Raw genomic sequence first — 18,205 nt, 5'->3', positions numbered from 1 at the left:
CGCTCCCCCTGCCCGTCACACGGTCTTCTGTGCTGCAGCTTTTTCCCCTCTTCAGCGGTCACGTGGGACCGCTCATTAGAGAAATGAATAGGCGGCTCCACCTCCCATAGGGGTGGAGCCGCCTATTCATTTCTCTAATCAGCGGTGCCGGTGACCGCTGATAGAGGAAGAGGCTGCAGCACAGAAGACCGTGGGACAGGCGGGGAGCGCCAGGATCGCTGGGACTAGGTAAGTATGTCATATTTACCTGTCCCCGTTCCACCCGCCGGGCGCCGCTCCATCTTCCCGGCGTCGCTCCGCTCTGACTGTTCAGGTCAGAGGGCGCGATGACGCATATAGTGTGCGCGGCGCCCTCTGCCTGATCAGTCAGTGCGGAGAGACGCCGGGACCGGACGCCGGGAGCTGCAATCAAGAGAGGCGAGTATGGCTTTTTTTTATTTTTATTGCAGCAGCAGCAGCAGCGGCACAGATTTATGTGGAGCATCTATGGGGCAATATGAATGGTGCAGAGCACTGTATGGGGCACAGCTATGGGACAAAAATGAACGGTGCAGAGCACTATATGGGGCACAGATATGGGGCAATATGAACGGTGCAGAGCACTATATGGCACAGATATGGGGCAATATGAACGGTGCAGAGCACTATATGGCAGAGCTATGGGGCAATAATGAACGGTGCAGAGCACTATATGGCACAGCTATGGGGCAATAATGAACGGCGCAGAGCACTATATGACACAGATATGGGGCAATATGAACGGTGCAGGGCACTATATGGCACAGCTATGGGGCAATAATGAACGGTGCAGAGCACTATATGGCACAGCTATGGGGCAATAATGAACGGTGCAGAGCACTATATGGCACAGCTATGGGGCAATAATGAACGGTGCAGAGCACTATATGGCACAGCTATGGGGCAATAATGAACGGTGCAGAGCACTATATGGCACAGCTATGGGGCAATATGAACGGTGCAGAGCACTATATGGCACATCTATGGGGAAATATGAACGGTGCAGAGCACTATATGGCACAGCTATGGGGAAATATGAACGGTGCAGAGCACTATATGGCAGCTATGGGGAAATAATGATCGGTGCAGAGCACTATATGGCACAGCTATGGGGCAATAATGATCTATTTTTATTTTTGAAATTCACCGGTAAATGCTGCATTTCCACCCTAGGCTTATACTCGAGTCAATAAGTTTTCCCAGTTTTTTGTGGCAAAATTAGGGGGGTCGGCTTATACTCGAGTATATACAGTAGGTGAACATGTAGTCTGGAGACGGCACCCTTCACACTTGAGGTAACTGGAGCAGTTTGCCTCCATCTGCAAGGAGTTTGTATGTTCTCCCCATGTTTGCGTGGGTTTCCTTCGGGTTTCCTCCCACATTCCAAAGACATACTAATAGGGAATTTAAATTGTGAGCCATAATGGAGACAGTGATGATAATGTATGTAAAGCACTGCAGAATATGATAGCGCTATATAAGCAAAGCATAATAAATAATAATAAACAAGGAGTGGAGCAAAATACCCGTGGACAGGTGCAGAAGTCTCATAGTAGTTACAGAAATAGTTTATTTGCAGTGATTGCCTCAAATGGTTGTGCAACAAAATATTCAGTTAAGCTACCATCATTTTGTCCAGGTCATTTTCTTTAGTGTTTTTTAAAAATATTTCTTTTGAACCACAGTGAAAAAGTAATGTCTCATTTTCATTAGTTGATATTCAGTAAATTTACATTGGAAATTATTTTTCTTCGTTTCAACTTATTTCAGTGACCACTGTGGGTTATTTTTACTTTAACTGAGGGGTACCAACAATTTTGTCCACACGTGTACATATATGGTCTTGGTTCTTTCATTGTTGGTTAGGATTCCTTTTCTCTATTCTTGTGTCTATCTAGCTTTATTTTACTTAGACACCTTTTAAATGGAAGAAAACATACACATATTTGTTAAAGGAAATGTGTTCTAAATAAACTATAGTTTAAATCACATTTTTATTACAAATGAAGTTTTTTAAGAATTTAGATTTTTTTTCTTCATGTAACTAATTTTTACAGTGGCCACTAGGCTACTTCCACCTCATGAGGTAAGTAGGGCGATGATGTTGTGCCCCAGCTTCATGCCAGTACACGTGCACAATCAGCAGGTAAGGTGCATGATACCTGACAACTGTGCATGTGAGGATGCAACGTTATTGGGTCCGATCAGCTCTGGATGTGGAAACCAGTTGTGCTGTGAAATCCTTTTAAAAGTAGACTGATACTTTCTATTCTATAAAGATCAATGTTCACTAAAATCTCATTATCATCACACACATGCTTACAATGAAAGGTAATAATTCCATATACAGTATATACAAAAAGATCCACCATTGATGATAGGTAATAATCACAGCTCACCTCCTCTCCCTCCCCTGGTGACCTCTATAATAGTCATGGAGCCTGTCTACAAAACTCTCCTACAAACGTCAACGAGTCAGAGCCTGTATTGTGCTGCCTAAGGGTGGTTTCACACTTGCCTTTTTGTCTGCAGGCATGCGGTTTTTTTCTCCTATATTTAACATTGAAAACGCATGCGTTTTTTTGTGTACGCGTTTGGTCGCGTTTTGTGACGCATGCGTTTTTTTACTGCATGCGTTCATTTTCTGAAATGCTACTTAGGGTTAGGGTTAGGGGTAGGGTTAGGATCCCTTAGGGTTAGGGTTAGGGGTAGGGTTAGGTTCCCTTTATCACCTTTATGTTGGGGGGTGGCATATCAGTGTGTTTTCTGTTTTTTTAATAAAAAAACGCATGCGTTTTTTACCGCAAAAAACGCATGCACCAAAAAACGCATGCGTCCCCATTGACTCCAATGTATTTTTTAACCCAAAAAACGCTTCTAAAAATACTACAAGTAGCATTTCAGAAAATGAACGCATGCAGTAAAAAAACGCATGCGTCACAAAACGCGACCAAACACGTACACAAAAAAACGCATGCGTTTTCAATATTAAATATAGGGGAAAAAAACGCATGCGTTTTTTTGAAGAAAAAAAACGCTGCAGACAAAAACGCAAGTGTGAAACCACCCTAAGGGATTCTAACCCTAACCCTACCCCCAACCCTACCGCTAACCCTACCCCTAACCCTAAGGGATCCTAACCCTAATCACTTTATGGTTAGGGTTAGGGGTAGGGTTAGGATCCCTTAGGGTTAGGGGTAGGGTTAGGATCCCTTTAGGGTTAGGGTTATGATCCCTACCCCTAACCCTACCCCTAACTATTTCTGTTTATAGTGGGTTTTTTACTTTATTTTGATGATTGGCAGCTGTCACACATTTCTCAGCATGCGTTTAAAAAACGCAAACGCATGTAAAAACGCATGTAAACGCGTCAAAACGCCGCGTTTTTTTCACCACATGCAAAAACGCATGCGTCAAAAAAACGCAGCGTTTACACGCGTTTACATGCGTTTTTTCACCATGCGTTTTTTTTCTGCAAAAACGCACCCCAAAAAACGCCAATGTGAAACCAGCCTAAGGCCAATGAAGCTGCTGTAAAGCATCTCTGTTAACAAGCACTCAGGCAAGATGGCTGCCTCTATAATCATGCACAGTAAACAGAATAACAGTCTACAATCCATAATATATTTGTATATACATATATATACACATTATATATATATATATATATATATATATATATATATATATATATATATATATATATATAAATAAAACTTAAAAAAAAGAATGTTTTGTTACTGGCTGGATTTAATTTCAAAATATCAAAAATATCCCTGCTGATTAACAAAATAACGTTAACACGTTAACTATACAACACAATGAACACATATAAAATGACTCCAGAATTGCTGATTTGTGTTTATCCTGTCTTCAAGCAAATGAAAAAAATAGTGATCAGAAAGTCCAACGTTCATCATAATGGCATCATTAAAAACAATAGCTTGTCCCATTAATAAGCTCCAGAATATCTGTCACTGTTCAGATGGATAAAAAAAGTAATAAAAAAATAAAATTAACCCCAAAATTGTACCAATGAAAACTACAGCATGTCCCACAAAACCTAGCCATTATGGAGCTCAAAAAGTAACTCAAGAAGTTATATGTGCCCCAAATGGTAGCAGTTTGATGGACGATGCAGTTCTTCCTGCAAAAGTAGCCTTCCTATGACTACTTCGAAAGGAGAAGAAAACTTTAAGGCTTCAGGAATGCAAATGGGGTTAATGACATTTTAGTCCCCCTTTCCATTATTTTGCAACATATACCACCCATAGGCAATGTACACTCCCATCATTACTGCACAATTGCATGTTCGGTCCTCAGAATACAGTATCTGGTGATCTCATGTTATGAAGACCAACCAGTGGAGAAAACTGGATCAAAAACATTATGTACTTAATGTGACTGAGCCACATTTTTTTAGTTGGCTAATAATGTGGCTCGTTAATGCAACATACACCCCCATCTGATTATATCTTCACTATATTGAACTACTTGAATACTTTGATACCTGTTTATTATAAGGATTTCATCAATTTGTTTCTCAGTGATAACTTTAGTTTCAGTGTAACATTATGAACACTGCTACATCTCAAACGTTGCATCAATGAGGGGCAGCATCCCGAAACACTGTCTACAATTTGAGATGCTGGTTTGGCTTTTATCCTAATTATGTGACAAGGCTCGATAAAGAGTCTATATTTACTTAAGAATTGCTACTTCCAGTAGGTGGCACAAGAATTCTAGTCCTCTTCTTCTCTGAAGAGGTAATTTACATAGTTAATTTCCCAGAGAAGCATTGCAAGGCTAAAAAGCCTCCTCATATTGGCATGCCAGGCTTGGCAAGCCACGCTCCACAAGGAGAAACATTACCCCTTGGATCCCAGTGAGAAGCCTTACCTATCCAAACCAGATCTCACACTTTGCACTGATGAGAGGCTGCATCCTGAAATACAGTGTCTTCAAATTGAGATTCTGGTTTGGATTTTATCAAAAGTTATGTGGGAAGACTCGTTAAGATAGGCTCCATATAGCATAATGCAGCCTTCTCTTCCTTCGTTATTAAAGAAGACCTTTAACCAGTTTCGCCTTTTAGAATTATGGAATAGTGGCTGCAAAGCTGAATAATAAAACGTATTTTACTGTTTAATTTCTCAACATCATTAAAGAGATATTAGCTTGTAAAATGTTTATGCTAATTTTTACTAAGCTTAATGGGGCGTTAGCAGAGATTTTCCCATTGGAGTGTTGCCTTTTTCTCCTGCATGTCACTGTCCAATTATAAACAGGAGGTGTCACGCAGGGAAAAAAAAAACATGCCCCCAGAGAATGACAGACCTGGCTTTCTTTGTATAATATGGAAAAACTGATGTGTCTGCTCAGGTTACACAGAAATAACTGCCAGCTCTTACTGTGCAGAGAGGAGAGCAGAGATGTGTCATTACAAACACCTCTTGCAGCTCTCCTCTCACAGCGCTGTTAGTCCTGCTTTACTTCCCATGCTTCCACACTAACTGCCTTAAGATGGAAGCTGCGAGAAATGTTTCTAATGATACACAGCTCTGTTTTAATCACTCTACCTGCTTATTATCACAGTACATGCCACCACTGAAAACTACATGTCTTATAAAGGGAAAGCTGTGTCTTACATTGTCTGGGGCGTCATTGTATTTTTAAACTGAATGACACCTCCTGTTTCTGAGGTCATCGGCATGCAAAAAAAAAAGTAACCACCTCCAAAGGCAAGTCAGTGGTAACGCACCTTGTTGAAAGGGAAATTAGATTTTAAACTTTACAAGCTAATATCTCTGCAATGAAAGTGAGAAACGAATATGACAATTTTAACATGCACAAACTGGTGAAAGATCCTCTTTATCTGTAGATACATTTAGTGATGAACTTATAACATAAATTATGACAATAATATTTTCTGAAATGATGCAGCACTATAGCACTAATCTATAATATAACTGTAGGAGCGTCACTCTGTCCGAAGCCTTTAGAGACTGCGCAAGCGCGACGCTCCTAGCGTTAGATTATAGACAGTGTCCGTATTCAATAAAAAATGGCACCGAAAAGCGCAGACTGCGCTAGCGCCGAAATCTGTGTCACAATCCCACCCATATCACTTAGTTTCCACCCCCACAGTGTCCCCACGCCCCCTGATTGCTCCCAGAATCAGGGGGCGTGGGGACACTGTGGACACGATCCTGCCTTCATGACGTTGCAGCAGGTCATGCCACAGCAATTACTTTTGCCCCCTGATTTCGGCGCATGAATGTGTCCCTGCTCCCGGAATCGGCGCCTGCGCAGTCCGCGCTTTCCGGTGCCATTTTCTTGAATACATACTGCAGTGTGTCTTCCAGAAAACGGCACCGGAAAGCGCGGACTGGGCATGCGCCGATTCCGGGAGCATGGGGACATTTATGAGCCGGAATCAGGGGGCGTGGGGACACGGTGGACACGATCCTTCCCTCATGATGTTGTGGCAGTTCATGCCACAGCAATTACTTACTTAGGCCCCCTGATTCCAGGGCATAAATGTCCTCCTGCTCCCGGAATAAGCGCCTGCGCAGACCGCGCTTTCTGACGCCATTTTCTTGGATACTGCAGTGTGTCTTCAAGAAAATGGCGCCGGAAAGCGCCGACTGCGCAGGCGCCGATTCAGGGAGCAGGGGGACATTTAGGGTATGTGCACACATTGCGGATTCTCTGCGGATCCGCAATTGATTTACAATACAATGTAAATCAATGAGAAAAAAAAAAACTGTGCACATGTTGTGGAAAATCTGGTGCGGAAACGCTGCGGGTTACAAGAAGTAGCATGTCACTTCTTTCTTGCGGATCTGCAGCATTTCTGTACCCATTCCATTATAGAAATCCGCAGGGGTAAAAAACGCAGTAAATCCGCAAAAAAAAAAAACGCCGCAAAAACGCACAAAAAATGTTGCGGATCAGCACACAAAAAACGCAACAAATCCACAGATGTGTTTTCTGCCAGGAGAAGCAGAATCCGCACCAGAAATTCCTAAGGCTAATCCGCAACGTGTGCACATAGACTTGTGGGCTGGAATCAGGGGCTGTGGGGACACGGTGGACACGATCCCGCCCTCATGACGTTACTTACATACATCTGAAGAGACACTGCTGCGTGGACTGCGCAGGCGCCGATTACTGCATCACAATACCGCCCTCTCATGATTTCGTGGCATTTCCGCCAACATTAATGATTTCGTTACAGATATCAGGAGCATGTGTAAGAATATCTACACTATACAATACATCAGCAAAGCTACCAAGAAACCTTCTAAAGAATATATAACACACGTCTGTGGAGCAAGGCAGCCACTTTCGACTCAATACCGCCACAGTGTCTGTTGCCATCACTGATTAAAACGGGGGCGCAGGATGGGAGCAGCACATGACAGGATGGGGACCATATACCAATATAAATGCTCGCCACCCGGGTGAAGATCGGGTTCAATTGCTAGTTTTTTAATAAAATATGATGTAGTGTCATCATAGTGAGTATATTACAGGCAATATTCTGTGTTTTTATTTTTGTCTTATTATGTAATCACAGAGTGGTGATGTGTTGTGTTTTTTTGGCCACGGTAGGATAAGTAGCTTTGGAGAAAAATAAGAATGACATATGCAAGTGATATTTCTTAAATATAAAAATAAAATTTGCATCTAATATGAGCTACATAACAATTTAGTAAGTATTGGTATTAACCAATACTTGTAGTTTGTAACTGGCATAAAATACACTACCTGCCTGTACTTGTATGAACTTCCGCATTGCCTTTAGTTCCTGAAGGATGGCCTGAAGAGTGGGTTGGCAATTACATGTACAACACTTTGATTCTGATACCGAATTTACCATTCGCATTTCACCTGATGAATAAAAAGTAAATAGTTACTCATAAAGTAGTAGTCAAGATACATACACATATATAAAATTTGCATCCATTTTTCTATAAAAATACCATTAGTTCCAGGATTTTTCAGCTGATTCTGCACAGTCTTAGAACGGGTCCCGTATTGTCCTGAAAACTCACTACTTTGGATTGGCACATTGTTCCATGGAGCCTGAGTTGAGTGAATGGGATCACATGAAGTGCTCAGATTATCAGTCCAACTAATATCCAGATCATGGACACCTTCCTTGAGTTTCTCGCCTTCTTTGCCAACACGCTGGTAAACCCGTCCAGTGCTGTCATTTAATAGTCTTCTCATGCCAGTGATCTGCTTTTTTATTTCCATACCTTCATCTCCTATGTACACACAAGAAACAATGATAATTGTGGTGTTAAAAGCAACAATAATGTATTCTTATATCAGTGGTATTGTTGGAGGAGTGATACAAGATATCCACAAGGTATCCACAAAGTATCCATGACATCTATGCACCGGACAGAAATCACAGCAGGACATAATATAAGAAGAATCTCTTGGGGGTCATTTACACGAGACATTTTTTCATGGTTCTGATTCAAGTTTTTTTGCTGTAAAATCCTAAATATTTTTAACTTTTCCATCACCAGTGATTAGCTTAAGGAAGCCACAGCCAGCTAACTCAATGTCTTGACATTCAAACGAGTCCACCAGGATGGATTTTGTTTCATTCTACATCTGAATAAATATTTAAATTTCTATGTGGAAAAGTCCACAGAACATTGAAAAGTCATTCATTACCATGGAAGAATCTCTCAATTCCTGTAAGAGAAGGAAGTCATGGATATAGGGTCAAGCGCTGTGATCTAACTCGGTTTTGAAGCTATTGTTCTTAATGTGCATTTACACAATTATCATGAATTAGGGTACCGTCACACTATAACATTTCGATCGCTACGACGGTACGATTCGTGACGTTCCAGCGATATCGTTACGATATCGCTGTGTCTGACACGCAGCAGCGATCAGGGATCCTGCTGAGAATCGTACGTCGTAGCAGATCGTTTAGAACTTTCTTTCATCGCTGGATCTGCCGCTGTCATCGCTAGATCGGTGTGTGTGACACCGATCTAGCGATGCGATCCAGCGATGCGTTCGCTTGTAACCAGGGTAAACATCGGGTAACTAAGCGCGGTCCTGCACTTAGTTACCCGATGTTTACCCTGGTTACCCAGGGACCTCGGCATCGTTGGTCGCTGGAGAGCTGTCTGTGTGACAGCTCCCCAGCGACCACACTACGATTTACCTACGATCACGGCCAGGTCATATCGCTGGTCGTGATCGTAGGTAAATCGTATAGTGTGACGGTACCCTTAGTGTTCCCAGAAAGCTTGTTTCACAATAGTCCTGCAATCTATACGGAAAGGTGAACAGTTGAACACCTGATGAGTGAGCAAAACCTCACACTTAGTATAAAATAATATCAGCTGGATCAACTGATGGCCTATAAAAAGGTGTCTCATTACCAAGGTGCCACACGAGAAACATCTCATGATGGGTAAAACCAGTGAGCTGTCTCAAGACCTTCACAGCCAATACTGATGGCATTGGTTACAGAAGAATTTCTAACTACTGAAGGTTCCAGTAAGCACTGTTGGGGGCCATAATCCAGAAGTGGAAAGAACCATAAACTAGCCACGACAAGGTGTTCTCTACAAGATTTCAGATATAGGAGTGAAAATAATTGCCAAAAGAGTTGTCCAAGAACTAAGGACCACCAGTGGAGAGCTACAGAAATACCTGGAATCAGCAGGCACAATTGTTTCAAAGAAAACTATAAGTATAATGCACTCAAAATCCGTGGTCTGTATGATACAGGAAAGATATATATCTTGGTACTGTGTTAGCCAGTGGATTGAAAAATATGTAGAATTGAGAGTCCTCAGTAGTTGATACCTTTTAATTGCTAACTGAAAAGATGGTAACAAATTGCAAGGTTTCGAGACTACTCAGGTCTCTTCATCAGGTGTAGACTAAAAGAAATTCTGAAGAATCACATATTTATGCACAACACAGCACATGTCACTGAAGCTGCGCTCCCTCACAGCCTCAACTCAGATGAACTCTTGAGCATGGGAAAAGCAGCTGGCATTTTCCCCACGCTCAAGAATTCATCTGAGTTCAGGCTGTGAGGGAGCGCAGCTTCAGTGATGTCAACGCTAGTCACTTAAGCTCTGCTCCAGCATTTCATTCATTTCCCATTAGTTTACAGGCGGGCCGGCGCATTAGCACAGCTCCCGGTTGTAAACTTTAGATACCCCAGATATGGATTATGGCGTGGGACTGACTGAACACCGGACAGGTATGGGTATATTGTTGGTTTGTTATTTATTAATTTATTACAGATGATCAAGGGGGTCGCATGGATTACCAGTAACAATAAAATGGTCAAACTGTGTTTAGTGTTTTATTTCATTAAAATACTTTTTTCTGGCTGTGTCTTTTTTTAAACCATTAGCAACTATAGGATTAGTAATGGATAGGTGTCTTATTGACACCTCTCCATTACTAAGCCGACTTAATGTCACCTTACAATACAAAGGTGACATTAACCTCCTATTACCCCATATGCCACCACTACAGAGCAGTGGGAAGAGAGAGGCTAAGTGCCAGAATTGGAGCACCAAACAGATGTGCCATTTCTGGGACATATGGGGTAATCTTTAAAATTTTGTCAAATTTCTGATATTTTTATAAAATACGGCAAAACATATCAACCCAAGTTTACAAGTATCATAAAGTATAATTTGTCATGAAAAAACAATCTCAAAACCAATGGGATATGTTGAAGAATTTCAGAGTTATTATTACATAAAGTGACACGTCAGATTTCAAAAAATTAGCCCGGTCACTAAGGGGTGAAATCAATTTCAATAAGTATGTTCAATATGTTTTCCCTGTGTTCTTTCTTAATATTATACACAATTTATGGACATTTATGGTTTGATTTGCCTGTGTGGATTGGATGGGTTTTTATCAATATGTGTTGACAATTTCATGTCAATAGCACCTGTAGAAATATATTTACTTAGAAAATACGTGATGTGTTCAATACTAATTTTAACCAATCTGCTGAATATTTCTCAAACGGTAGCATAAAGGTTACTATGGCTGTAATCTGCAATTTAAGGCAACTTCAACGGTCTGGTTGTCTACCTTCGGAAAGTATATACAGTAGGGAACAATTTATCATTAGTCCGTTGATGTAAGATTAACTGAATTAATAAAGAGGCATATGACTTTGTGTTATCTGTACACCATAAAGTGAAATTTGGGTAAACTTTGATCTGGTGTACATTTCAGCTAGATTATTTTTAGTACTTTATAGTAAATTGGACGCACTGCAGTCTGACCAGCCCCTTTTTCTTGAACCCACCCAAAAAGTGTCTGATGCAAGCTGGGAAAAAGTAGCAAATTCTATTGTGGCATATTTTGCAGCTTTTTAATGCTAGAAACCTGGGATAGAGGGAAAGATAAATCTTTCCATAAGATTTTTAAAAGCCTCTTCTATGCATTTCCAAGAGACTCAAATAGAAGCTCTGATTGAAATACATAGAGAAGGTGAGTTCTGGTCCACACATATGACACTGTATGATTCACCATGTCTAAGTGCTGCTCAAGTGATTTAACATGAATTGGGCAAATAATTCAGCAATAAAGCACCTAGTAAGAAAATTAAGGTCACTACCACGAAAACACGTGGTTAAAATTGTTGGTACCCCTCGTTTAATGACAGAAAAACCCACAATGGTCACAGAAATAACTTGAATCTGACAAAAGTAATCATAAATTAAAAATCTATGAAAATGAACAAATGAAAGTCAGACATAGCTTTTCAGCCATGCTTCCACAGAATTTAGAAGAAAAAAAAACCTCATGAAATAGGTCTGGACAGAAATGATGGTACCCTTAAATTAATATTTTGTTGCACAACCTTTTGAGAGAACCACTGCAATCAAACGATTCCTGTAACTGTCAATGAGACTTCTTGACATGTATTTTGGCCCACTCCTCAAGAGCAAACTGCTCCAGTTGTCTCGTGTTTAAAGGTTGCCTCTTCCAGACGGCATGATTTAGCTCTTTCCAAAGATGCTCAATAGGATTTATGTCAGGGCTCATAGAAGGCCACTTCAGAATAGTCCAATGTTTTCCTCTTAGCCATTCTTGGGTGTTTTTAGCTGTGTGATTTGGGTCATTATCCTGAGCCAAAGAATTACGTTAGAGCGGGCACCATCCAATATAAGGATATGGGATCACCTATTGCATACTCACATAAGATACAGCAAGTAGAGAAAAGGTATGCCAAAAAATGGGATCACCAACACAATAAGATACCAAGTAACAATTTATTTATTGAAAACACACAAAGCACATTAAAAACATTTAAAAAGCCTCCACCACATGAGTAGAGGTGGCGGGTCCACTCTACAATTTAGCATAAACAATATATTGCACAGAAAATACACTGATGGGCCATATATACTAACAATAGTCCATGACCACAATTGACACTCTTGTTAGGTCAAAATAACCGTACATGGTAATACAGGTGGATACACATATAGTAAATGCCAAGAAAAATACAAGCACACAAAGAGTAGTAAGAGATCTAGTTAAACAGCCCCATAAGCCTCATAGGTTACAGCACACAAAACTTGTCTGAAGGAGGTGCTGGAAAATATATCAATGGTGAGCCAAAAGATTTTTAGCTATTCACTATCCGCTGTACCCATTAAATCTCATCACCTATAGTCAAATGAAAACCAGTAATAGTATATGCAGAGTGTTTCTGTAGCAATCTCAAGCCGTATACCTCAGCCTGTCTCCACCTTACAAAGCAAGCTCTGGATGTAGACAACACAGAATATCTCACCCCCCCCAAAAAATAAAAAAATTAACCTGCTAGATCTCTAGTGTGCTGGGCATAATGTATCCCTATGGTCACATCAGTGTCCTGGACCAACGCGTGTCGACGCACTCAGCGTCTTCCTCAGGGTCAGAGCATCTTTTCTTTCTCTATTTTTCTTGGCATTTACTATATGTGTATCCACTTGTATTACCATGTACGGTTATTCTGACCTAACAAGAGTGTCAATTGTGGTCATGGGGTCCAGGACACTGATGTGACCATAGGGATACATTATGCCCAGCACACTAGAGATCTAGCAGGTAATTTTTTTTTTTTTTGGGTGAGATATTCTGTGTTGTCTACAGCCAGAGCTTGCTCTGTAAGGTGGAGACAGGCTGAGGTATACGGCTTGAGATTGCTACAGAAACACTCTGCATATTCAATTGGTACAGCGGATATTGGATAGCTAAAAATCTTTTGGCTCACCATTGATATATTTTCCAGCACCTCCTTCAGACAAGTTTTCCTATGAGGCTTATAGATCTCTTACTACTCTTTGTGTGCTTGTATTTTTCTTGGCATTTACTATATGTGTATCCACCTGTATTACCATGTACGGTTATTCTGACCTAACAAGAGTGTCAATTGTGGTCATGGACTATTGTTAGTATATATGGCCCATCAGTGTATTTTCTGTGCAATATATTGTTTATGCTAAATTGTAGAGTGGACCAGCCACCTCTACTCATGTGGTGGAGGCTTTTAAAATGTTTTTAATGTGCTTTGTGTGTTTTCAATAAATATATTGTTACTTGGTATCTTATTGTGTTGGTGATCCCATTTTTTGCATACCTTTTCTCTACTTGTTGGGTCATTATCCTGTTGCAAGACCCATGACCTGCGACTGAGACCAAGCTTTCTGACACTGGGCAGCACATTTCTCTCTAGAATCCCTTGATAGTCTTCAGATTTCATTGTACCCTACACAGATTCCAGACACCCTGTGCCTGATGCAGCCTAGCAGCCCCAGAACATAACAAAGCCTCCTCCATGTTTCACAGTAGGGACAGTGTTCTTTTCTTGTTATGCTTAATTTTTCCATCTGTGAACATAGAGCTGATGTACCTTGCCAAAAAGTTCCATTTTTGTCTCATCTGTCCATAGGACACTCTCCCAGAAGTTTTGTGGCTTGTCAATATGTAATTTGGCAAATTCCAGTTCACCTTTAATCTGTTTAAAAGTTTGGGCTCTTTTGTTACCATTCGTATTATCCATCTCTTTGATTTGTCATCATTTTTCCTCCTGCGGCCATGTCCAGAGAGGTTGGCTACAGACCCATGGATCCTAAATTTCTGAATAATATGTGCAACTGTATTCACAGGAACATCAAGCTGCTTGGAGATGGTCTTATAACTTTTGCCTTTAACATGTTTGCCTATAATTTTCTTTCCAATCTCCTGAGACAACTCTTTCCTTCGCTTCCTCTGGTCCATGTTGAGTGTGATACACACCATGTCACCAAACAGCACAGTGAGTATTTGTAGCCCTATATACAGGCCAACTCAATGATTACAAAATTGTAGACACCAGTGATGCTTGTTAGTGGACACACCTTGATTTAACATGTCTCTTTTGTCACATTATATTCAGGGGTACCATCATTTCTGTACAGGCCTATTTCATGAGTTTTATTTTATTTTTTTAAAATTCAATGGAAGTGTGGTTGAAAAGCAATGTCTGACTTTCATTTGTTCATTTTCATAGATATTTTATTTATTATTACTTTTGTCAGATTCAAGTTATTTCTGTGACCACTGTGGATTTTTCAGTCATTAAACGACGGGTACCAACAATTTTGACCACATGTGTATAGACCATACAGTGAGATGGACTTTTTAAGTGCTCTTTAAAAATGTTCTACTTTCTTGCAGGCATTTGTGACGATTCCTCCACTCTGTGTGGTGAGTGGCCAATCAGCTGTCCAATCTGAGGCTTGGGAGTGCTCAATCCAGTCACCCTATCAGGGCTGGGCTCTACTGAGTTTTCCACAGTTGTCTTCTGATCAGAATGATTCCAAGCATATATAGCTGGCTGTCTGCCTTTAATCTCTGCCAGTTGTAGCGCTGCTCAATTGGAGAGCATTACTCTGTGTTTTGAGTTCTAGTATTTTGATCTTTGTTGTCCAACCTTGGATGTGCCTTTGACCATCCGTTTGCCTAGCTCATGGGTGGGGAACCTTAGTCAGGCCTCAGGGCCATTTATTGCCCTCGATGACCTATTATCAGGCCCTCGTGCAGATTCTCATTCTTAGGCAAAGAGCTGTATTTTGATTGCCACAAGCTCATTAATTTCTTCTTGCTCTGTTAGCACACTCATACACACACACACACAGACACACAATATTCACTACTGAACATTGAAGGGCATGCAATGAAGATTACGTCCTGAAAGCAGTGCCAGAGTCAAGATGCACTTTGTGGCAGTGTTTGTATGGCCCCCGAAGCATGGTATAAATATTAGTGATGAGAGAGTATACTTAAACAACTAATATTTGATTACCAGAGGGATTAATCATAAATGTCTCACAGGTATCCACTCTATTTATTTAAAATTTAACCTTTATTAGACCTTAATACATATAATAATAAACAACACACCAAGCACCACGAGAAAGAAAACAACCAGGGGTGTGCCTACCCCTACACTGGCCTAGCTGACCTTACCTATTTGCGGAGGTTGGCACCCTAAAAACCTGCGCAATGGCGCCCCCGCTCCTCGACGGCTCTCCCTGCTCACCCTATAGGGCCCTATAGTGGCAGGAGGTGACAAAGATAATGAATAGGCAGGTGAGAAAGAGAAGAGGTATAGATCTAATCAATAGGTGTATAGACTGATTCTGATGTATGCAATCGTTAATTTAGTCCTCAGGTGGAGATGTTAGATCCTATTTGCAATTACCCTCAATATATATAGTTAGAATAAACAGTTGTAATAGATAGCTAAATCTTCCAGTGAATATACTAGATGGTGATTGTAGTGAACCTAATAGATTTCACTGATGTAGCCCATCATAATGGCTAAACTAATATTTCTGATATAACACCTGTCCATGGTATCACACTGAGGCAGGGGATTGTCCCGACCACGCTACTGGATTTACGCTCCTATACCAGTACCTGCAGATAAGTACCTTGTGTATATCCTCCTCCTGATGAACCTCGGCAAAGAGGGGAAACGCGTCGAGTAACTAACTGTAACTTGGTACAATTTATCTATTTATAATCGTTATAGGATTTATATGGGCAATATGCCCTGGAAGTCGACAGTGGACTTTAATATTGGACAAAGGATATAATGGTTGTCCTAAGTTGCCATTTGACTGTGATTGTTTAATACAGTTTTTAGGGTGGTTGGTGTGTTTTTTTGTTTTTGTTCTGTCTTTATTAGATAAGTTGATTTTCCTGGCCTATGTATATATATTAATACCACTAGGAGAGAGGTATATATAGACTAATAATGTGTACGTCCTTGATATTGATTTGCATACTGTAGATATATCAAGATCTGTAGATACATCACTTTAATAAAATAGATAGCTATAATTATAGTGTATAGGTGTTATATCAGAAATATTAGTTTAGCCATTATGATAGGCTACATCAGTGAAATCTATTAGGTTCACTACAATCACCATCTAGTATATTCACTGGAAGATTTAGCTATCTATTACAACTGTTTATTCTAACTATATATATTGAGGGTAATTGCAAATAGGATCTAACATCTCCACCTGAGGACTAAATTAACGATTGCATACATCAGAATCAGTCTATACACCTATTGATTAGATCTATACCTCTTCTCTTTCTCACCTGCCTATTCATTATCTTTGTCACCTCCTGCCACTATAGGGCCCTATAGGGTGAGCAGGGAGAGCCGTCGAGGAGCGGGGGCGCCATTGCGCAGGTTTTTAGGGTGCCAACCTCCGCAAATAGGTAAGGTCAGCTAGGCCAGTGTAGGGGTAGGCACACCCCTGGTTGTTTTCTTTCTCGTGGTGCTTGGTGTGTTGTTTATTATTATATGTATTAAGGTCTAATAAAGGTAAAATTTTATACCTGTGATGAGAGAGTATACTCGTTACTTGGGTTTTCCCGAGCACGCTCGGGTGGTCTCCGAGTATTTGTTAGTGTTCGGAGATTAAGTTTTCATCGCCGCAGCTGAATGATTTACAGCTATTAGCCAGGCTGAGTACATGTGGTGATTCCTTAGCAACCAGGCAACCCCCACTTGTACACAGCCTGGCTAATAGCTGTAAATCATTCACCTGCCGCGATGAAAACTCGCTCATCGCTAATAAATATCCAAATGGCCCTTCGCAGAATAAAGATTCCCCTCCCCTGGCCTAGCTCCTTTGTCTTATGTGTTACCTTCTTGGAATTCTGACCCAGTTCTGTGGCCTGACTATGCTTCTGCCTCACCCCTCTGTTTATGACATACTCTCCTGGCTTTTGACCTCGGACTCCTTGACTTCCCCACCTCACTGCTAGTCCGTGAGTAGTGACAAATGTCATAGTCAGCACAGGAAGAAGCACCTTGCAAAGTCTGTCTTCTGACATCAAAAATCCAACAGCCAAGTAGCCCCACGCACAGTTGGATCCATTTGGCTATTCTACTGGATTAATATTGCCATTGTTTTATTCCTAGATGTATACGACACGTGCAGTGAGGAGATGGCTCACATATCCTCCATTGCACAATATGAAGAGCTGCTATATTATGATCCCATACCTAAAAATTGCATGTCTTCTACACTTCATTTGCCCTCAGTTGACATGCTCTTTCAGCCCATGCACATAATAATTTGCTGCGTTATCAAATTACCGGTAGATGTTAATTGCAGCCACATAAAAAAATGTGCTAATAGTTAGCAGGTGGGAATGGCCTTCATATTCTTAGCTAACAGCCAAAGGTTTCATTTACCAAATTCCTGGAAGCCAGAGCAATTAGGTTTTGTCGCTTTCACTTCCTGGAATCTGAATTCTGACTGAATGTGAACCATAGAAAATCACTACCAAGGTTGTTATATCTCATTTCACAAATATATAAGTACGGTAGCTACAGAGATAACTATTTTACTGTGAAAATATGAGATGGCTACATTGTAATAATCTTAGCAAGAATATCAAAGGAATAGGGGTTAATTTGGTGATCATGGAGGTCTAATGGCTGAGGTCATCACCAATAAAGCTCTCTAGTGCACATCTGAATAAAGTGAGGGTATGTGCACACGTTGCAGATTTGCCTGCGGATTTTTCTGCACTAAATCCGCAGCTCTTGGCAGAAAAAGCAGGTGCGTTTTTGATGCGTTTTTTTTTTTAGGCT

At 40.8% G+C, this 18,205-nt stretch overlaps 1 protein-coding gene across 2 annotated transcripts in view; it reads right to left on the bottom strand.

Moving 5' to 3' along the window:
* Nucleotides 1–18,205, bottom strand: part of BEND7 (BEN domain containing 7) — a 132,002-nt gene that overhangs the window by 38,264 nt on the left and 75,533 nt on the right. For both annotated transcript variants that reach the window (XM_069765185.1, XM_069765187.1), the window contains exons 3-4: nucleotides 8,007–8,294; nucleotides 7,792–7,914 (exon numbers count right to left, since the gene is read on the bottom strand). In XM_069765185.1, coding sequence (XP_069621286.1) covers nucleotides 7,792–7,914; nucleotides 8,007–8,294 — 411 coding nt within the window. The remainder of the gene's footprint in view (nucleotides 1–7,791; nucleotides 7,915–8,006; nucleotides 8,295–18,205) is intronic.

Source organism: Ranitomeya imitator, chromosome 4, assembly GCF_032444005.1.
Source record: "Ranitomeya imitator isolate aRanImi1 chromosome 4, aRanImi1.pri, whole genome shotgun sequence".
NCBI classification, from domain to species: Eukaryota; Metazoa; Chordata; class Amphibia; order Anura; family Dendrobatidae; genus Ranitomeya; species Ranitomeya imitator.
Note: the sequence above shows the minus strand (reverse complement) of the source record. Positions and strands in the feature narration are given on the sequence as shown.